Source organism: Colobus angolensis, unplaced genomic scaffold (assembly GCF_000951035.1).
Source record: "Colobus angolensis palliatus isolate OR3802 unplaced genomic scaffold, Cang.pa_1.0 Scaffold61, whole genome shotgun sequence".
NCBI classification, from domain to species: Eukaryota; Metazoa; Chordata; class Mammalia; order Primates; family Cercopithecidae; genus Colobus; species Colobus angolensis.
The window spans coordinates 6,321,245-6,343,395 of NW_012119710.1; the positions used below are offsets into that span (position 1 = coordinate 6,321,245).

Genomic DNA, 22,151 nt, shown 5'->3' on the forward strand with positions numbered 1-22,151 from the left:
TACCTGGCTGGCAGCTCGCGTGAGCCACCACGACGCAAACTCGTCATTATCACTGAACGATTTAAACTCCTCAATAGTTTGCTGTTGCCCTTAGTAGGAGAAAATCCAAACTCCTTATCACAGCTCACCAAGCTGTTGTGGAGCTGTCTGCCCAGCCTCCAAGTCTCATCTTCACCTCTCTTCACACTCAGCACTCCAGCCACACTGAAGCTGAAGCTCTCCTTTCCTGAATGCTCCGCCTCCACACTTAGCACCACTTCAACAAAGCCTTTCCAAGTGCCATTGCCTTCAGCTGGAACCTCTAATCCCCGCTCCTACCACCCCTTCTAGATGTTCCGTCTGTGTGCTAACAGAGAATTCTTGATGTTTCTTGCTAAACCTGAGGGCATGCACAACATCGATTTTCCTCACCTGTCCTCTCTTCCAAGAACAAGGCCAGCAGAGAATAGGCAAATGATAAAATGTGCGGAATTGTCCACAGCAGCGCCGACCATGAGCAGACAGCGCCACCTGTTGACCAAAATCTGCACTTCAGTACCTGGAAAGGAGCTTTATTGCTTTCTACCCCTAAGACATGAGTTAATGGCTTTGAAGTTTTCCAGTACATCCGGTATCTTCACTCCCACCAAACTTAGCAATGAAAAAAGCTAATGTTATTGCATACTTAGTGTATGCTAGGTACTCTCCTAAGTGCTTTGGTTATTAACACGTTTAATTTTTGCAACTACCTAAGGAGGTAGGTAACCTTACTGCCATTTTATGATGGGGTAATTGAGGCACAGAGTAGTTAAAATGCCTCACCCAAGATCACACTGCTAGAAAATTTCAGTAGAAACTCCAAGTTAAGCAGTCTGGCTTGAACCTGCACTCACAAGTCCCAAACTCACTGCCTCTATTCTATCTCCTTTACTCCAATGATCTAGTTACATCCCGGACACTTCTACCAGGAAGCTCCACTTTGAAGGTACCACTGTCACAGTGGCACTGGTGTCAACCACAGTCCCATCTGGATACAGCAAACGCAGCAGTTGGGTCTGGCCTCCATGTTATTGCTCTGCTTGTGTGACCTCCAGCAAGCAACTCACTTCTTAAATCCTCAGCTTCCTCATCTGTAAAACAGGATTAGTCAGGGGGCTAACCCCATTTTACAGATCCGGAAGCTAAAGCACACAAAAGTGACAGGTGCAGGGCCACACAAAAAGCGGCAGACACCAGGCAACCCTAAGTTGTCTTACTTTTTTTTTGAGATGGAGTCTCGCTGTCACCCAGGCTGGAGTACAGTGGCACAATCCCGGCTCATGCAACCTCTGCCTCCTGGGTTCAAGCGATTCTCCTGCCTCAGCTTCCTGAGTAGCTGGGATTACAAGCACCCACCACTACACCCAGCTAATTTTTGTATTTTTAGTAGAGACGGGGTTTTGCCATGTTGGCCAGGCTGGTCTATGAACTCCTGACCTCAAGTGATCCACCCACTTCAGCCTCCCAAAGTGCTGGGATTACAGGTGTGAGCCACTGTGACTGGCCTGTCTTACTCTTAAACACTACACTAGTCTCCCTCTGCTGGTAGGGGCTGTGTCTGTTTTCTTTACTCTCAAATGCCACACACACTGCTTTGCACATAGTAGGTGTCAACAAACTTGTTTTAATATATATATATATACATACACACACAGTCACATTCCAGTGTGACAAATACTCCTTCCCCGGGAGAGAGCGCTACCACTCCAGGATCTTGAAGACTCACAACAGAGAGCTTAGGCCTGGCAGTCTTCACAGATGACACCCAACAGAGAGCACTTTTATTAAAGTGGGAACGGGTGGGGTGTACCCCAGGGTATATACTGACACGGACCTCATGCGGGCCCAGAGCTCTGCTGCACCCTCTTCATCAGCTCTTCATCCTGCATAGACAACTCTGTCAACTTTTTGCCCATTCGCTCATGGATGTCCAAGTACTTAGAGACACACCGGTCCAGGCACACAGACTCGCCCTTGGAGAGCTCTGCTTCCTTGTAGTGAGGAGGCACACACTTCCGGTGGCAGGCACTGGTCATTCTGGAGGGAGGGAGGGGCAAGGTCATGTCAGCAGCATCCTGTGACATCCCAGGAACCCTCAACCATTCCAGCCCTGCTATGTTGATTTCACCTTCCCCAAGAAAGCAGTGTAAATCCTCAGTTTACACCTCAAACACTGGAAGGTCCTTGCAAGTAGGAAACTTGCCTGAGCCCATGTATATGACTAATTAAGTAGAAACAATTTGTTAAGGACTGGCTATGTGCCAGGCATCATGCTAAGTGCTTTACCTGCATTCTGTTATGCAATGCTTACAATAACCCCAAGAGATACTTATCGCCATTTTACAGATGAGAAAATTAAGGCAAACAGAGGCTCAGTAATTTTCTAAGAATCACATAGAGCTGGGATATGAACCCAGGTCATCTGACCTCACAGTCTACACTTAACAATCCTTCTAGTTTATAGCCATCAGGATAAACCAACCAATCAAGAGAGCTTAAGCCAATAAAAATAGCAGACATGGCCGGGCGCGGTGGCTCAAGCCTGTAATCCCAGCACTTTGGGAGGCCGAGACGGGTGGATCGCGAGGTCAGGAGATCGAGACCATCCTGGCTAACATGGTGAAACCCCGTCTCTACTAAAAAATACAAAAAACTAGCCGGGCGAGTTGGCGGGCGCCTGTAGTCCCAGCTACTCGGGAGGCTGAGGCAGGAGAATGGCGTGAACCCGGGAGGCGGAGCTTGCAGTGAGCTGAGATCCGGCCACTGCACTCCAGCCTGGGCGACAGAGTGAGACTCCGTCTCAAAAAAAAAAAAAAAAAAAATAGACATTTCACTGTTACTAAGTGTTGGGCTTGAGGCTAAGGACTTTCATATATTTTTAGATTTAATATTTATGATGCCCTATGAGGTAGGTATCATTATGTCTTTTTCATAATGAGGAAACCAATTGTCAAACAGTGCAAGTAACATGTCCAAGTATACTGCTGGTGATTGGTGGAGCCAGGATTTGTTCCCAAATGTGCCAAATGGTTATGAGCACTAGTTGCAGAACCAGACTGAGGTGCTAGTTCTGGCATTGTTACCCACCAGCTGCGGACCCTAAGGAAGTTACTTAACCTCTAGCAGCATCAATTTCCTCATTTTAAGATGGGACTAATAAAATTAACCCACTGGATTATTTTGAAGATTAACAAGAGCCTGACACAGAATAAAGGGTTTTAAAATGTTAACTACTAAATGGGCTGGCTATGAGCTATTTATCAAAAGGCAAATACTCAGCTTTTCTTGGAACCTAACCAGAGCCTGGATTGGAGTTTCTCTTCCTGCTTGGCTCCTGCACTGCCAGGTCCATCCCCATCTAAATGCCCAACTCATTCTAGTGACTGCACCTACATTAGGATCAACCTTGGAGGTGGGTATGGGGAGGGTAAGCACGGGCCTCAGGCTCCCCTACATTCAGGAAGGAATTTGTTGTAAGTCATTCACCTTCGATATGGGTGACCAAGACTTATTTTCCAAGACAGGGTAGTACATAGCTCTCTTTACCTGTTGTACATATCGGCCATCATCTCCACCTCCAGCTCCGCAGCCAGCTGTTGGGCCCTGAGAGGATCCATCTCAGCCTAGCACCGTGGAAGGTATCTCCTTCTGGCCTCCTAATCATGGGAGCAGACATCACCATCAGCACCCACCGCCGCCGTTCACTCTCCTACCCCTGGGGCTAGAGGATACAGAGGACTCACAGGGCGCCAGACCACCACAGGCCACTAACCTCAGTGAGCTTAACCACCCCATTTCACGGATGTGGAAACTGAGGCCTCGCCCAAGGTCGCACAGGACGTCCATGGCGAGCCTGGAAATCGAGCCCCGGATCTCTGATGCCCCAGTCCCTGGAGGTCACCTCTATTCAGAAGCTCGAAGACCGAGGCAGAACGCTCTAACCCATGAGCCTGAACCTCCAGGGCCCTGGGAATGAGATCGTACGCTAAACAGAGGCGACCGGGACGCAGCCCAAAGGCTGCACCTCTGAAATGGCGACGCCATAATCAGGGCCACATTGAATTCAGAGGTCATCGGTCACTCACCACTGCCTGGGACGGATCACAATGCTCACGGAGACCCCAACTTCTGACAAAAACTATAACGTTACCGTTATAGAAGGCTCCAGCGGAAGCACGTGGGTTACTTCCGGGAGGGAGGTCCAGCCTCTCCTTTGATTCAAACTCGCTTCCGGAACTAAATACCAACGAGACGGCGCCGGGAACTCGGCGATCATAGAGAGGGAGCGGCCGGCGCCGGGCTAAGAGGAAGGCGACTTGTCAGTGCTAGAGGGGACGCCAAAGTACCATAGAGGCTTGGGCGGGGTGCAGAGCGTCTACAGCCCGCTTATAATTCAAGTCCCTTGGGATGTCACAGAGCCGCTTCAGTTTATTGGTTCTGTAGGAAGAGGCGTGGCGACAGACATCAGTGAACCTCATCCCGGTTCCTGACAGCCGACTCCTGAGCGCAAATCAGGCGTGGAGAAGGAAGAACGCCCCCAAACAGCGATTCTGTTTTTGTTTCGCGTTAAAATCCCTGGAACGTTTTTAAACGTCCCAGTGCCCAGGACTCACCTCATTTCAATTAAATCAGAAACTCTGGGAGTAGGACCCAGGCATCAATACAATTTAAAATTCCCCAGGTGATTCGTATGTACAACCAAATTTGAGAAGCAGTGCTCCACGGGACGTTGTGCGATTACTACTGTGTGTAGGTCACACTAAGCTCCTTCTAGGATTGCAACGATAAGCGGCGAGATAGGGTTCCTGCTCGTAGAAAGACAAGACGTGTAAAATATGTTTTCTTCAACAGTCAGAGGTCCTGAGCCACAAAGAGATTAATAAAAGCAATTTCGGCTGCCACCGGGACTAATCTTGGGTAAGGGAGAAGGAGGGTACTGGTGAACTTTTCAACTTTCAAGACTTAATGTGTTCTTCAAACTGCACCACTCATTCCCCACTAAAAAGAAGGAAACAACACTCAGCCCCTTGATTTGTCACACAATTTCCTAGTAAAATAAATTTACAAGATGTAAATTGATGACGCAAGGGCACATTGCCCATTGGAAAAGGTGGGCTAGACATTTTATATGTGTGGTCATCATATGCTTCCCTAATTGTCCAAGACCATCCTGATTTTAAACAATTGACCTTTCTGCTTTGAAGACTCATCTTTGTCAAACCTTGTGCCCTGAATTTTAAAGATTGAGGTATAATATTCATAAAGTGCATAAAATACACGAATCTCAAGCTTAATTAAATATATATGTGTATATATACATTTGTATAACCACCACCCAGATCAAGATATAAAATACTTCCTGCACCCCAAAAAGTTATCTCGTGTTCCTTCCCCATCAATACTCCCTCTTGAAGTTAACCACTGTTCTGACCTCTATCACCATCAATTCGTTTTCCTTGTTCTTGAACTTCATGTAAATGGAATTACACATTATTTTCTATTTTGTGCCTGACTTCTTTAGCTCAATGTACCTGTAAGATTTCCTCCATATTGTTGTGTGTATCTGTTATTCCTTCTGTTTTATTCTGTCTAGCGTTTAATTGTATGAGTATGCCACAATTCATTTATCCATTCTCCTGTTGATGGATGTTTGGATTGTTTCCAGTTTTTGCCTATTATGCAATAATGCTGCTATGATACTCTTGTAAAGATGGACATATCTTGCCTTGGTTTGCTTTTGAAAATATAGTCAACATTGGTCAGGTGTGGTGGCTCACGCCTGTAATCCCAGCACTTTGGAAGGCTGAGGCGGGTGGATGACCTGAGGTCAGGAGTTCGAGACCAGCCTGGCCAACATGGTGAAACCCCATCTCTACTAAAAATACAAAAAAAAGTAGCCTGGGCCGGGCGCGGTGGCTCAAGCCTGTAATCCCTGCACTTTGGGAGGCCAAGACGTGCAGATCACGAGGTCAGGAGATCGAGACCATTCTAGCTAACATGGTGAAACCCCGTCTCTACTAAAAAATACAGAAACCTAGCCGGGCGAGGTGGCGGGTGCCTGTAGTCCCAGCTACTCAGGAGGCTGAGGCAGGAGAATGGCGTAAACCCGGGAGGCGGAGCTTGCAGTGAGCTGAGATCCGGCCACTGCACTCCAGCCTGGGCGACAGAGCGAGACTCCATCTCAAAAAAAAAAAAAAAAAAAAAGTAGCCCAGTGTGTAATCCCAGCTACCTAGGAGGCTAAGCAGGAGGCTAAGGCAGGAGAATCGCTTGAACCCGGGAGGCAGAGCTTACAGTGAGCCAAGATCACATCATTGCATTCCACCCTGGGCAAACAAGAGTGAAACTCTGATCCCCCTGCAAAAAAGAAAAAATATAGGCAACATTATGGAAAGTTAAGAAACTGCGTGGGAAAAGGAGATGGGTTCTTACAAGAGGAATCTTGCAATATATACTGGACCTTATGAAAGGTTACATACTCTATGATTTCATTTAAGTAACGTTCTCAAAATCACAAAATTATAGAGATGGAGAAGAGATTTCTGATTGCCTAGTGTTAGGGTTGATGGGGAGATAGAAGTGTACCTATAAAGGGTAGCACAAGAGAGATCATTGTGTTGCTGGATAATTCTGTATCCTGATTGTGGTGGTGGTTACAAGAATCTACACAGGTGATAAGATGTCATAGAACTGGCCAGGCGCAGTGGCTCATGCCTGTAATCTCAGCACTTTGGGAGGCTGAGGCAGGTGAATCACGAGGGTAGGAATTCGAGACCAGCCTGGCCAACATGGTGAAACTCCATCTCTACTAAAAATACAAAAAATTAGCTGGGTGTAGTGGCAGGCACGTGACTTGGGAGGCTGAGGCAGGAGAATCGCTTGAACCCGGGAGGTGGAGGTTGCCGTGAGCCGAGGTTGTGCCACTGCACTCCAGCCCAGGCGACAGAGTGAGACTCTGTCTCAAAAAAAAAAAAAGTCATAGAACTACTACACACACATTATACCAATGTTAATTACCTGACTTTGATATTGAATATAGTTATGTGAGATTTAACCTTTAGTGGAAGTTACTAAAGGGGGTACAGGACCTCTCTGTACTATTAATGCAACTTCCTGTGAATCTATAATTATTTCTAAATAAAAAGTTTTAAAAATCACTACAAAAAAGAAAACAAATCACTGTCTGCACTATTACTGTTTCCCATCACTTCTTCTCACCTCCATGGCTGACACTGTGGTCCAAGTCACCACCATCCTGCACCAGGGTCACAGAGTTTGTCTCCTGACTGCTCTCCCCACTTCTATCTGTGCTTCTTCACTTTTTTCTCAAAACAGCACCATCCAGAGTGTATCTGCCCAAGACTGGTGAGTTCTTCCACATCTCTCTCTGGCTTACTGGTTTTTTGTTTAAACTCATTTCTCTTGTCCTACTGTCATTAAATATTGAAAAGAGCAAAATACGCTGGGCGTGGTGGCTCATGCCTATAATCCCAGCCGGGTTTCAAGTATTACTAGAGCCAGCCGGCAACCATTAATATTGAACTATTTAATCACTAGTACCCAAACGCAGATGCACAAAAAGATCTCTCTTTCAGATCATCCCGGGCAAGACCTCCAAGTTCCTGTCATATTTCTGTTAATTAGTTATTTCCTTCAATATGTAGTTATCAAGTACCTACTATGAGTCAGGCAATTCTGCTAGGCTCTGGGCATACAGCCATGAGCATGGTAGATAAAATCCCTGCCCTCATGGAGCTTAAAGCCTAGTGAGAGAGACAGATAATAAGGAAATGAATAAGGTAATTTTAGATTTAGTATTATGAGGACAATGAAAACAGCTGAAATGATGGGGAGGAATTGAAGGTCATGGAAAACCTCTCTGAGGGAATGAAATTTCAGCTGAGTACAGGAGAGTGACAGGGAGCCAGTCTTACAAAGAGTAGAAGGAAAACCAGTCCTGAGTCTGAAAAGGGATGGATTTATTTCAGGAATAGGAAGCAGGGCACTGTGGCCCAGTGGTGGGGCTTCGGGTAGGAGGACTGGGGGATCCCAAGCTTCACAGTAGTAAGAGTGTCCCCTGCACCCATTCTCCAAAAGCAGCGCCTTTCTTAGATCATAAAAAACACAGAGAAAGTGAAGACTTTTTTTTGAGATGGAGTCTCTGTCACCCAGGCTGGAGTGCAGTGTGACTTGCTGCAACCTCTGCCTCCCAGGTTCAAGTGATTCTTGTGCCTCAGCCTCCCAAATAGCTGAGATTACAGGCATGCGCCACCACGCCCGGCTAATTTTTGTATTTTTAATAGAGACAGAGTTTCACCCTGTTGGCCATGCTGTTCTTGAACTCCTGGCTTCAAGTGATCCACCTGCCTCGGCCGCAAGTGATCCATCCGCCTCGGCCGCCCAAAGTGCTGGAATTACCGGCATGAGCCACCGAGCCCAGGCTTGTTTTGTTTTTTTCTTAGCAAAATGTGCTAAAATACTCAATTTTTTCTTAGTATAAAAATGTGTTCAGAGCCTAATGTGTACCTGTCACTTCAGCTCAAAATAGAACTCAGGAGTTTTGTATTTTCCAGGCTCCATCCAGTGATCTGTCAGCTTGTCCCATCACTTTTGCCCTCTCTGCCCCTCCCCCTCCAAATCTCTCAGTCAGCTGTGAGCTCCGAGACACATCCCCTGTGCTGGCAGCTGCCCCACTCATCCCCTCCTTAGCCCAGCCTTAAGCAGCTGCTTTTGTCTGAGGACGAGGGAAAGGGCCTATGTAAGGAACGTGGCAGGGGCGGGTGTGAAGGGAGCACAAGAGGCCTCGCATGGGCTCTGGCTGAGCAGCGGAGGCCAGGGCCATGCTCCAGATGGGTCCTGAAGATGGCTGTCAAGTCCCTATGGTTAGGAGAATCCATTGGGAAGAAAGGTGACCACAGGACGGATGCTGCCAGGCTCAGGGCGGGAGGGACGTGCCGTGATTGAAAGGTGCCACCTGTCAGATCTTCCACGGGAAATCCGAGCCTCCCAGTCTAAGGGAAAGTGTTGTACCAACAGGCTAGTAAACAATGCTCTTCAAGCAGCCCAAGCCTCTTGAAGTGGGGGTGGGGTGGGGTGGAAGAGGGAGAGGAAGGGGGGAGGCGGGACCAAAGAGCTGGGGGCTAGAGGCCACTGGGGTTTAAAGGCAGCCTGGGAGTGAGGCCGCTCAGCTGGAAGAAAGACAGTTCCTGAGCCACAGACAGAAGCCCCACAGGTAGGAGAAGCCCTGGGCCTCTTTCTAAGGGCCCCTCCCCATCTGCCAATTCTCACTCCCACCTTCCAAGGGCCAGAGCCTCCCAGGAGGGCCCCCCAGCTGGAGAAATCCAGGCTCCTTTCTAATTCTCTCCAGCACGATATCTACTCTCTTTAGATGCCAGGGGTCTCAGCCCTGCACCAGGGCACCTACAGAGCAGACTGCCAGTGGCCATCCATGAGGAGGCCTCAGAGCAGGGGAGGGGACCTTGGGAGTCTCGAGAGTCAAGCTGGGTTGGGGGGTAGACTGTCTAAGCCAAGCCTGTCCAGCCCATGGGCTACCTGCAGCCCAGGATGGCTTTGAATGTGGCCCAATATGAATTCATAAACTGTCTTAAAACATTATGAGATTTTTGGTTTGTTTTTTTTTTTTTTTTTTTTGCAATTTTTGTTTTAGCTCATCCGCTATCATTAGTGTTAACGTATTTTACATGTGGCCCAAGACACTTCTACTTCTACCAGTGTGGTCTAGGGAAGCCAAAAGATTGGGCACTCCTAGACTAAGCAATTGAGATCGGCCTCTCCAAGGGACGGCATGAAGGACAACGAGATGACAGAGGAGGCTGCAGTGGGTGGCGGACACATCACAGAACATCCAGCGTTTATACTACTGGGGGCTTGGTTCTTGGGCTCCTGGGTCCCTTTCCTCCTGGTCTGCCAGAAGAAACAGGAAGAGAGAGGGAGGGGAGATATCTGCACTGCTGCTTTGGACACAAAACAGGGATGGTCTGGAGGCTTCCTGGGGAAGGAAGGAGGAAGGAAAGTAGAGAAAGATAGGAGGGGCGGGGACACTTTCATGAAGGGCCTACTGTGCACCAGAAGAAAGGGAGAGAAACTCCTCGGCTGAATCTGATTGCCCTTCCCAACTGGTGGGGTGCCCCAACTCTGGGCCGGGGCCTTTGGAGGGACACTGGGCTGAGGAGCTAGTGGGAGCACATATTTGGTGTGAGCTCTGCAGTGGAAGTTGGGACACTTGGATTCTAGATAGGGCCAGGCCATTTGTCCTATAACTTTAGTCGAGGGACTTCAATTCCCTGAGCATCCAATTCCTATTGGCTCCCTAATGGGCCCAATAACCTATTCTGAAGGATCACAGCAAGAAACGACCAAGAGAAAGCGGGGCCTCTGCAGCGTAAGCTGTAAACTACAGTAGGGCTATGAATGCTGGGGGTGGGTGGTGGCATCCTGGTATGAATGCTGGGGGTGGGTGGTGGCGTCCTGGTTTCTCAGCACTCTGAGCATCTTCACTGCTTTTCTATTTGTGACAAGCCTGGAGGGTGGAAAGCTGAGGTGATAAACATGCAGGATAGCCGAGGTGTGTGTGCGTATGCGTGTGCATGTGCGTGCATCTACCCTTCCCCTCCACCACCCTAAGTATGCAGCATGTAGACAGAAGGAAAGATGGTTAGAGCTGCCAGGCTCAGTGGCTCATGCCTATAAACCCAGCACTTTAGGAGGCTGAGGCAGGAGGATCGCTTGAGGCCAAGAGTTTGAGACCAGCCTGGCAAACATAGTGAGACCCCATCTCTATAAAAAAATAATAATAATAAATTAGCCAGGTGTGATGACGCACACCTGTGGTCACAGCTCCTCAGGAGGCTGAGGTGGGAAGGTCCCTTGAGTCCAGGGGGTCGAGGTCACAGGGAGCTATGATTGAACCACTGCACTCCAGCCTGGGCAGCAGAGTAAGACCCTGTCTCTTAAAAAAAAAAAAAAAAAGATGACTGGAGCACTTACCTATGTCTTAGCCAAATAGTGTCACACTTCGAGGTATAAAAAGGGCTTGTTATCATCCTACTGGCATTCAGGTCTCTCTGCCTTGACTCACGGATAAATGCCCTCGAGGCTGGGTCAGGACCTTGCCCTGGCCCAGGGCTGGTCACAGCCAACCTACACCATACGAGCTGATGGGTGCTGAGTACTCATGCATGCCAAGCATGCCTCCGAATCCTGTTTTGTTTTGTTTTTTTTAAGAGCTGAGGTCTCACTTTGTTGCCCAGGCCGGAGTGTAGTGGCTATTCACAGGCATCATTATAGTGCACTGCAGGCTTGACCTTCTGGCCTCAGGTGATCCTCCTGCCTCAGCCTCCCAATTAGCTGGACCACAGGCATGTGCCACCACGCCTGGCTCCAAATGTTTTCTAAGCATGGGCTGCCTTAATCCTCCACCATCCCTATGGGATGGGACCTACTGTTATCTGCAGAAATCAAAACACAGAGAGGATGGATAGCTTGCTCAAGGTTAACACAATTAGTAACCCATGGCAGCTGGGATCCCGTCACAGGAAGACACAAGAATCAATGATTTTCACCACTAGTCCATGTCACCTTCCAAACAAGAGCAGAGAGCAGGAGGGGAAGGGATGGTCATGTTAGACCAGCATTTGCCATGCTTTATTCTGCTGCTAGAGACGGCAGTAGATGCTCCTCAGGAAAAACAAAGCAAAAATAAAAGAAAACAAAGGGAGGGGGGAAAAAAAGTCATGGTCAAATAGGTTTGGAGAAAAGTGAGTTAAATGAAGTATAAGCAAGGTTAAGGTTTCTTGACTATCTGGTTTCTAAAATCTACTTAATTGCTAATGAAGTTGTGTCTCTTTGTTTTGTTTCGTTTAATTTTATTTTCTTTACTATAGAGACAGAATTTCATATGTTGCCTAGGCTGGTCTTGAACTCTTGGGCTCAAGTACTCCTCCCACCTCGGCGGCCCAAAATGCTAAGATTACAGGCATGAGCTACTGCGCCTGGCTGAAACTGTGTATCTCTAAGAGGGTAAAGAGTAGGCTTTTCTGTGGAGCAACCTTAGCCAGAGAATACTCTTTCTGCCAACCCCACAGGAAACCCTCTCCATGTCACGGGAGACCCTAGTTTTCCACAGAACACAGTGTGGAGAACCTGACCCAAATGAACCCCATCATTGTCAGTCGAAACTGAGGCCTAGAGAGGGAAAAGGACTTGCTCAGGTCTCAGTCGGGACTGGAAGATGCAGGTCACAGCCAGTTCCACAACTTCCCGGCTCCCAGCATATCTGCTGATGTACATCCATTGCCCTGACTCAACTTCCCTCTTTTTTTTTTTTTTTTTTTTTGAGACAGAGTCACGCTCTGTCACCCAGGCAGGAATGCGGTGATGCGAACTCGGCTCACTGCAACCTCCACCTCCCGAATTCAAGCGATTCTCCTGCCTCAGCCTCCCAAGTAGCCGAGATTACAGGTGTCCACCACCACCCCCAGCTAATTTTTGTATTTTTAGTAGAGATGGGGTTTCACCATATTGGCCAGGCTGGTCTCAAACTCCTGACCTTGTGATCTGCCCGCCGTGGGCTCCCAAAGTGCTGGGATTACAGGCGTGAGCCACCATGCCTGGTGTCATCTTCTGTCTTACTTTAAGACATTGCTGGAGCCACTGAACCAGGAAGGGGGCTCTAGCAGGAATCATAGGACAGTGTGAGCATCTTTACAAATCCCAGCCTACTTTTAGGAAACAGTGAGGGCATCGAATTCAGGAACCCCAGGGCTCTAGGTAAGACCCGAGTGGGTGGTGGGAACAGAGCCCTGTCCGTCTTCTTGCCTCCTGTCCTCTGCCCATTTACCCAGGTGCCCTCGGTACTATCACTGAGAAAGATGGTACTGCCAAGGGCAAGGGGTATTTTTAGTGCGTGACAGGAGTGTCCACTTTTCTTACTGCCTGAGTCATGCCCTGAGCCCTATTTGGGGATTGTTTTCTTTGTAACTACACCCCCCAAGAAGGGCAGGGGCATGAAGGAGCTAACCCGAGGCCCCTACACACCTGTTTTGTAGATCCTCCAGTATATACAGTACTTAAATAGGAAACTCCGAGTTAAGATGTCATAATCTACCCCTATGCTTTCTGGGGGCAGTAGGAGGGTCAGGTTGCCAAGCAGACGCCAGGGAGAGTACAGTTTCATTCTTCACTCAAGGAAACACTTCTTTGCCCAGGTCCACCTTTTCCGAAAACCATAGGCTGGCAGAGCTGGCGAGGCTCCAGAGACCAGTTGGCCCTGGGGTTCCTAAATTTCAGCCTTTTTTTTTTTTTTTTTTGAGACGGAGTCTCGCTCTGTCGCCCAGGCTGGAGTGCAGTGGCGCAATCTCGGCTCACTGCAAGCTCCGCCTCCCGGGTTTACGCCATTCTCCCGCCTCAGCCTCCAGAGTAGCTGGGACTACAGGCGCCCGCCACCTCGCCCGGCTAGTTTTTTGTATTTTTAGTAGAGACGGGGTTTCACCGTGTTAGCCAGGATGGTCTCGATCTCCTGACCTCGTGATCCGCCCGTCTCGGCCTCCCAAAGTGCTGGGATTACAGGCTTGAGCCACCGCGCCCGGCCTGATTCAATGTTCTTTAAAGCCAAAGCCAGAACCTACAGAGGGGCATCAGGTGAACACCATCCAACGTCATGTCAATGTAGCCCAACCATCCCAGCTTTGGGCAAGCACTTCTCTGTCCTTCATGCCTGGGTCTCATGTCCATGTAGGAGCCAAGACTGAACCACGGACTTCCTGACTCCCAGACCAGAGCTCTCTGAGGAGGGGGTCTTCACCTCATGCTGGGATGGGGCATGACCAGGTCTGCTTGTCTTCTCTTTCCAGAGATGGAGCAGAAGGAAGGGAAGCCCTCTGAGGATGGGACCACCGTCTCCCCAGTTGCAGACAACCCTGAGATGTCAGGAGGTGGAGCCCCTGCAGAGGAGACCAAAGGCACAGCTGGAAAGGCCATCAATGAGGGGCCTCCTGCCAAGGCAGGAAAGCAGGAAAAGGCACCAGCAGAGGATGGCATTTCAGCGGAACTCCAGGGGGAAGCAAATGGATTAGATGAGGTCAAGGTGGAATCTCAGAGGGAGGCTGGTGGGAAAGAGGACGCTGAGGCTGAACTTCAAGAGGAGGATGGTGAGAAGGAAGAGACCACTGAGGCTTCTCAGGAGATGACTGGCAGGAAAGAAGAGACCAAATCCGAACCCAAGGAGGCTGGGGAAAAGGAGGAGAGCGTGCTGGCCTCTGAGAAGCAGAAGGCGGAGGAGAAAGAGGCCAAACCTGAATCTGGGCAGAAAGCCGATGCCAACGACAGAGACAAGGCTGAACCTAAGGCAACTGTTGAGGAGGAGGAGGCCAAGGCAGCCTCTCAGAAGGAGACAGGCCAGAGGGAGGAGCGCAGCACTGAACCCAAGGAGAAGGCTACTGACGAAGAGGCCAAGGCTGAATCGCAGAAGAAGGCTGTTGTGGAGGATGAGGCTAAGGCTGAACCCAAGGAGTCCGACGGGAAAGAGGAGGCCAAACATGATACAACAAAGGAGGCTGATGCAAAGGAGGAGGTGGAGGAGGCAGAGGAGGCAGTGAGTGAGGCAGGGAAGGGGGAAGGAGGCTCTGTCATCTCCTGCTCCTGGAAACAAGTCCCCTCTGTTTCAGTCGATTGGCAAAGTCTGGTCTTCCTCCCGATGATTTCCAGAGCCCAGGGCCGGGGAGGGGGACAAGGGGTGCGGCACCGTAGTCCCAGACTGCCTTTCAGATCTTTCTGAAGTCCTCGAAGCCAGGGCAGGTGCTGTGTGACCATGAGCTCACACAGATCATGCTCATTCCAGGAGCCAGGCAGTCCCAGTGAAGAGCAGGAGCAGGACATGGAAAAAGAGCCAGAGGGAGGGGCAGGGGTGCTTCCCAGCTCCCCAGAGGAGTGGCCTGAGAGCCCCACAGGGGAGGGGCACAACCTCAGCACAGGTGAGTGAGAACCCAGAGCCCACAGGATGCTGCAGGGGCACCTGCGGGAGGGAGCAAGGAACATGTCATGGATAGCCCCAGCTTCCCTCCCTCCTTTCCCTTTCCTCCAGATGGGTTGGGTCCAGACTCCGTAGCTTCTGGAGAGACCAGTCCTTCAGCCAGGTAATGTCAAACTCTGGGGCTCCAGCTCCAATTCCCCCGACCTCCTGCTTCCCTCAGCATCCACCATCACCTCAGTGTGGGCTCCCCCAGCACCTGATTTCAAGATATTCCAGGATTCCTGGCATTCAGCTTCCTATCCCAGGGCAGAGCCCAGGAAACCAAAGAAGCCAGGGGCATAGCGGGGCACAGTGGCTCATGCCTGTAATCCTGGCACTTTTGGAGGTCAAGGTGGGCAGATCACCTGAGGTCAGGAGTTTGAGACCAGCCTGGCCAACATGGTGAAACCCTGTCTCTACCAAAAATGCAAAAATTAGCTGAGCACGGTGTTGGGTGCCATCCCATCTACTTGGAAGGCTGAGGCAGGATAACTACTTGAACCCAGGAGGCGGAGGTTGCAGTGAGCCGAGATCGTGCCATTGCACTCCAGCCTGGGTGACAAAGCAAGACATTCTAAAAAAAAAAAAAAAAAAAAAAAAAACACCAGAGGCAGAAAGGAACACGAAAGATACCTGGTCCACTTCCCATGTTATGGCTAAAGTGTGCCCTGTGGCATCCCTGACGCTTCACAGGAGCTCCTTATCTTTCAGCTGAACATGTTTCCATGGTGCCAGTCACCCAAAAAGCATGACCAGAAAGCCTGAGTTGGGACAGTGATTCTGCCATGTACCAGCTGTGTGACCTTGGCCACGTCACTGAACCTCTCCTCATCTGTGAAGTGGGCGTACCAATTGTATCTACCTCGTAGGATTATTCTCAGGCTTCAATGAGTAACAAGTGCAAAGCACTTTAGCCCAGTGACTGGTCCGTGGCAGGTGCTGGATAAAATAAGAGGCTTATGCTTGCCATTGCACAACTTCAGTCATTAGAGGAATTATATGGAGCTGAAATCTGCCTCCTTGTCCTCCCTTTTTTTTTTTTTTTTTGAGATAGAGTCTTGCTCTGTAGCCCAGGCTGGAGTGCAATGGCGCGATCTCAGGTCACTGCAAACTCTGCCTCCCGGGTTCAAGCAATTCTCCTGCCTCAGCGTGCCGAGTAGCTGGGATTACATGCGTGTGCTACCATGCCTGGCTAATTTTTGTAGTTTTACTAGAGGTGGGGTTTCACCATGTTGGCCAGGTTGGTTTTGAACTCCTGACCTCAGGTGATCCACCCACCTTGGCCTCCCAAAGTGCTGGGATTACAGGCATGAGCCACCGTGCCTGGCCTCCTTGTCCCTTTCTTAAGGAAAGATAATCAGTGAATAGTCACTGAGCAGGCACCACTGGATGCTTTACATTCACCTTCTTACATAGGACAGGTAGGTATTCTTGTCCTCATTTTACAGATGAGGAAGCTAAGGCTCAAACGATGTGACAGTCCCAAAATCACACAGCAAATAAGAGGCAAAGCTGTGCCGAGTGCGGTGGCACTCACCTGTAATCCCAGCACTTTAGGAGGCTGAGGTGGGCAGATCACCTGGGGTCAGGAGTTCGAGACCAGCCTGGCCAACATGGCGCAATCCCATCTCTACTAATAATACAAAAATTAGCTGGATGTGGTGGCAGGTGCCTGTAATACCAGCTACTTGGGAGGCTGAGGCAGGAGAATTGCTTGAACCCGGGAGGCGGAGGTTGCAGTGAGCCAAGATCATGCCACTGCACTCCAGCCTGGGCAACAAGAGCAAAGCTCTGTCTCAAAAAAAAAAAGAAGCAAAGCCAGGTTCCAAACTCAAGTCAGACCTCAGAGGTGTCCTAGCTCTACCCACATGTCCTCACCAGACCACATGCTCCTCCAGGTTAGACCGAGACTCATGATTCCTTCTCAATGTTCTCCCAGTGCTGGGCACAGAAAAAATGTGTGTAACAACTGCACATACCCCTTTAGACTGCAGTGCCGCCCACCCTCCAGCCCCACAGCCCCCTCCCTGTGTCCTGCAGTGCTGGTCCCAGCCTCTCTCATGCTTCTTTGGACTTCTCCATATAGTGAGTCTTCACCCAGCGATGTGCCCCAGAGTCCCCCCGAGTCCCCTCCCTCAGGGGAGAAGAAGGAGAAGGCACCAGAGCGCAGGGTATCAGCCCCTGCTCGGCCCCGGGGACCCCGAGCACAGAACCGCAAAGCCATCGTGGACAAGTTTGGCGGGTAGGACACAGGCCGGGGCTGAACTGGGTTTTCCCATAGGAACCCTAGGTTGGTGGGAGGGTAGTCTCAGGGGCTGTGGGAACAGCCCAGACCAAGGCAGGAGGAATGACACCTGAGGGCTGGGGATCCTTCCAGTGGGGCCCTTCATGGCTTCCTGCCTCTCTGGCTTGGCCTTGCACCCCTCTCCCCTCACAGGGCAGCGTCCGGCCCTACAGCCCTGTTCCGGAACACTAAGGCAGCCGGGGCAGCCATTGGTGGTGTCAAGAACATGCTCTTGGAGTGGTGCCGAGCCATGACAAAAAAATACGAGGTAGGCATGGGACAGAGCTGCATGGGTGAGGCTGGGGTCCAGGTAGGGTTCGAGTGGTGCAAACTCCAAAGGGTGGGAGGGTGGGAAGGGGGCCAAGTCCAGACCCTCTGGCTGAGGCTCACTGAGGCCTCCCCTGTGCCCTGCCTGCCATAGCACGTGGACATCCAGAACTTCTCCTCCAGCTGGAGCAGTGGCATGGCCTTCTGTGCCCTCATCCACAAGTTCTTCCCTGACGCCTTTGACTACGCAGAGCTGGACCCCACGAAGCGCCGGCACAACTTCACCCTGGCCTTCTCCACAGCAGAGTAAGCCACAGCCATGGGCTGGCAGAGCTGGATGGGATCCTAGGCGAGGACTGGATTCACAGGGGTTGAGTTATGAGGCAGTTACACTGATGCTGGTGCCACACATTCATGTACCCAACAGACATTTTTTGAGGGCCAGGCACTGTTTCAGGCTCTGGGGATACAGCAGTGGGTGAAACAGACAAAAATCTCTGCTTGGGTCAAACGCAGTGGCTTACTTGTATAATCCCAGCACTTTGGGAGGCTGAGGCAGGAGAATCGCTTGAGGCCAGGCGTTCAAGACCAGCCGGGGCAACATAGTGAGACCCCCATCTCTACAAAAAAATCAAAGAATTAGCTGGGCATGGTGGTGGATACCTGTGGTCCCAGCTGCTCGGGAGACTGAGATGGGAGGATCACTTGGGCTCAGGAAGTCAAGGCTGCAGTGAGCCATGACTGAGTCACTGTACTCTAGCTTGGGTGACAGAGCAAGACCTTGTCTCAAAAAAAAAAACAAAAAAAACAAACAAAAAATCCCTACAGTTTTAAAAAATGAAAGGGAAACTTGCAGTATGGATTTACAACTCTAAGTGAATATCAGAAGGGCAGGCAGCTCTGCTCTGACCAAGTGCTCCTGAACTGCAGGCTGTGAACCACTGCCCTGCTCCTGCAGCTGCCTGGACTCTGGTTCTGAGCCAGGCAGAGCCGCTGGAAGGTGGGAGGAGTCATCAGATGACAATGACAGGCCAACAGGAGGCATCAGGCAGCTGAAAGCCCAGGAGGTCGTGGGGATGTGTGGAGAAGGAGGGAGGAGAATAGAAGCTGAGGTGCCTGGGTTTGAATCCCGCCTCCTCCCTAGCTCTGTGACTCTGGCCAGCTGTCTTAGCCTCTCTAGAGGCCCCACGTCACAGGACTTGCTGTGAAGATTCAGTGTGAAGAGGAAACAGTGTCTGCCACAGCCATCACACCCCACTGCCTGTTCCAGAACGCTCCTCCGATTCCCATGGAGCCCGGGGATGAGGGGAGGGAGTGGCCAATGCCGAAGGCCCCCACCCACCCACTCCCCAGGCTCAATGGGAATGAAGGCTTTGCCTCTCCCACACAGAGGGACAGCATCCTAACCCACAACCATGGGGCACTGCATTGGTTGCAGGGAGTTTGTCCCGTTGTCCAAAATCCTCCAGTGTGTGTCCTTCCCACGGCTCCCAGTCCAGCGTGGATTTTGGCCCTGCAGTCTCAGCCCCAAGAGAGGATTTCCACTGGGGCCCTGGTTTCTCCTATGCCAGCACCTATGGCTGGCTTTGGTAGGCAGGGACTGCTGAGACCCAGCTTCAGAGTAAGGATGCCAGAGGTGTCAGACAGGCCCCCGGGGTTGTGTTGCTGACTTTGGTCTTGGGCAAACCACCAAAACACTCTGAGTCTCCGCTTCCTCTTCTGCTGGCTGAGGATGGAGGGAAGGAGTCTATGAGAACGTCCAGGGGGAAGCGTCTGATAAAGCATGAGATTGGTGTGAGGCGTCAACACTGATTAGCTCAGATTATCGGACTCAGCAAAGCCAGTGGTGTCACAGAGCCCCAAAGGACAGCTGCGAAGTTAGAAAAAGAGGACTTGTTGCCAAGTGCCAGCAGCTCCTGAAACACACCAAGCATTCCTGCCCCGGGGCGCCTGCACCTGCTGTTTCCTCTGCCTGGACTCCCTTCCCCAGATGTGCATATGACTTACTCTAAGAGGCCTACCCTGAGCACCCTATTAAAAAATACCACAGCTGGGTGCGGTGGTTCACACCTGTAATCCCAGCACTTTAGGAGGCTGAGGCGTGTGGATCACTTGAGGTCAGGAGTTTGAGATCCGCCTGGCCAACATGGTGAAACCTTGTCTCTACCAAAAATACAAAAATTCGCCGGGCATGGTGGCACACACCTGTAATCCCAGCTACTTGGGAGGCTGAGGCAGGAGAATCGCTTGAACCCGGGAAGCAGAGGTTGCAGTGAGCTGAAATCTCCCCACTGCACTCCAGCCTGGGCAACAGAGCAAGACTCCATCTGAAAAATAAATAAATACATTAAAAATAAATAAAAAATACCAGATCTCCTCCAACATAAGAATATACCCTGTGTCCCTTCCTGCCTTATTTTCCTCCTTAGCACCTCTCACCATCTGATGTACCACCTACTTTGTGTGTTGCTTACTGTCTCCCGCCACAAGAATTTCCATGCCATGACAGTGCGGAAGTTTTAGTTTTATTCACTGATGAATTCTCAGAGCCTGGAAAAGGGCCTGGCACATAATACACTCCTGATAAATACATAGAGACTGAATGAATGATGCTCCTGGAGATGCTGCAGCTGCAAGCCAGGACTCTGGCTAGGATTTGGTTTCTGTCCTTTATCTTTTTTTTTTTTCTTTTTTGAAACAGAATGTCACTCTGTCACCTAGGCTAGAGTGCAGTGGTGTGATCTCAGCTTACTGCAACCTCTGCCTCCTGGGTTTGAGTGATTCTCATGCCTCAGCCTCCCGAGTAGCTGGGATTACAGGTGCCCGCCACCATGCCCAGCTAATTTTTTTAATTTTTTGTAGAGATGGACTTTCACCATGTTGGCCAGGCTGGTCTCGAACTCCTGACCTCAGGTGATCCACCTGCTTTAGCCTCCCAAAGTGCTGGGATTACAGGCATGAGCCCCCACGCCCGGCCCCTTTAAGTTCTTCCTGAGGGGCCTGGCCTAACAGAAGTTCCCCGGTTCCAGAGGACAGATACACACGCATGTGAAAGTGGTGGGTTAACGTAGAACTAGATACCAGAGGGTCCTGCTCCCAGGTGAGGACAAGAAGTGCAATGAAAATGTGGGTTTTGGAATCAGACCCAGCTGGGTTTGAGTCTTCTATTATTGTAATTTTTGTTTTCATTTTTTTGAGAAGCTCCCATTCTCCAAAAAGGTCTCACTAGGTTGTCCAGGCTGGTCTCGAACTACTGAGCTCAAGGGATCCTCCCGCATTGGCCTCCCAAAGTGCTGGGATTACAGGTGTGAGCCACTATGCCTGGCCTCAAACTCATTATTGAAGTATTCATTGGGCTTGGCTTTGGCGTTACCTGTCTACATCCTGTGACCTACCTATAGGAGTATCACAGCTAAAGGAAGCCACGGCACCTGGCCTGGGTTTGTCTTAACTCTGCTGTGGCCTCAGTTATCTCATCTATATAATGGGATGATTGGCTTAGATGATCTCCCAGCTCCAACATCCCAGCCCATCCTATGAGCTTCATCGTTGCTGGGCTGCCCGCACCCATCCCCTTAGCTCCCATTTCCTTCACCTTTGACCTTCTGCTCCTCATTCGACCCCATTCCTTAGGAAACTGGCTGACTGTGCTCAGCTGCTAGACGTGGATGACATGGTGCGGTTGGCTGTGCCTGACTCCAAGTGCGTCTACACCTACATCCAGGAGCTGTACCGCAGCCTCGTGCAGAAAGGACTGGTGAAGACCAAGAAGAAATGAGGAGGTGCCTGGCTCTGTGGGCAGAGATGGGCAGGGTGCCCAGCTCACCAGCTGTGGCCCGGGGGCTCCCTTCTGCTCCATGGAGGCACCAGAGCCAGGGGCTCAGGCAAGGGCATGTGGCGTTGGTTTTAACTGCATTAAAAATACTTTTGTAAAAATCCTCTCTGGCCCCTCAGTGCCCTCTCCATACTTGGCCCAGGAACGTCTGCACTCTGGGATAATAAACTCTGGACATAGGGGTTTCCTCACCTGCTGAGGTATCAATAACTGTGCAAGGTGTCTGGGAAAGCACAATGGCCTGGGTCTCACCACTAACCAGCTGTGTGACACTGGGCCATACAGTTAACCTCTCTGGGCCTCAGTTTACAGGCTGAAAGGGGATAATGGGAGTTGCAACCTTATGAAGGTGTTGCGAGAGTCAAATGAGATAATGAAAAGGGCAAAAAGCTTTGCCCCATCCTGCCACTCAAGTGTTCAGTAAGTGGTCACCAAAAATAAAAAACAAACTTACATTTTGACTCTGGTGGCACTCCTTCTGGTTATATTCCCCTCTTTCCACACTTCTCAGGTAAGGAGACTGCAGGGCAAGAGCTGGAGAAGATTCTCTAGAAACAAGTGGGATCTGGGTGACTTCCTTGACTCAAATCACCCCATATTCTGTCTCTGAAAAGCCAGCAGTATTCCAGGAGCTTACAACAATTGCAACCAGAAAGTTCTTCCTCTGGGTTAAGTTAATCCCTCTATCTGGCTGAAGTTTTGGCTTGTTTTTGCTTTTCCA

At 50.3% G+C, this 22,151-nt stretch overlaps 2 protein-coding genes across 2 annotated transcripts; one reads left to right on the forward strand and one right to left on the reverse strand.

Annotated features, from left to right (window-relative positions):
* Positions 1-1,622: 1,622 nt before the first annotated feature.
* On the reverse strand, positions 1,623-4,169 carry TIMM10 (translocase of inner mitochondrial membrane 10 homolog (yeast)). Its single transcript, XM_011963412.1, has 3 exons — positions 4,104-4,169; positions 3,565-3,739; positions 1,623-2,055 (listed from the first exon to the last, which is right to left on the reverse strand). The coding sequence occupies exons 2-3, from the start codon at positions 3,633-3,635 to the stop codon at positions 1,854-1,856; spliced, it is 273 nt and encodes a 90-aa protein (XP_011818802.1). The 5' UTR covers positions 3,636-3,739; positions 4,104-4,169; the 3' UTR covers positions 1,623-1,853.
* Positions 4,170-13,887: 9,718 nt separating this feature from the next.
* On the forward strand, positions 13,888-21,901 carry SMTNL1 (smoothelin-like 1). The gene is made up of 7 exons (XM_011963413.1): positions 13,888-14,627; positions 14,874-15,006; positions 15,117-15,168; positions 17,131-17,286; positions 17,482-17,596; positions 17,750-17,901; positions 21,229-21,901. The coding sequence occupies exons 1-7, from the start codon at positions 13,890-13,892 to the stop codon at positions 21,371-21,373; spliced, it is 1,491 nt and encodes a 496-aa protein (XP_011818803.1). The 5' UTR covers positions 13,888-13,889; the 3' UTR covers positions 21,374-21,901.
* Positions 21,902-22,151: the final 250 nt, after the last annotated feature.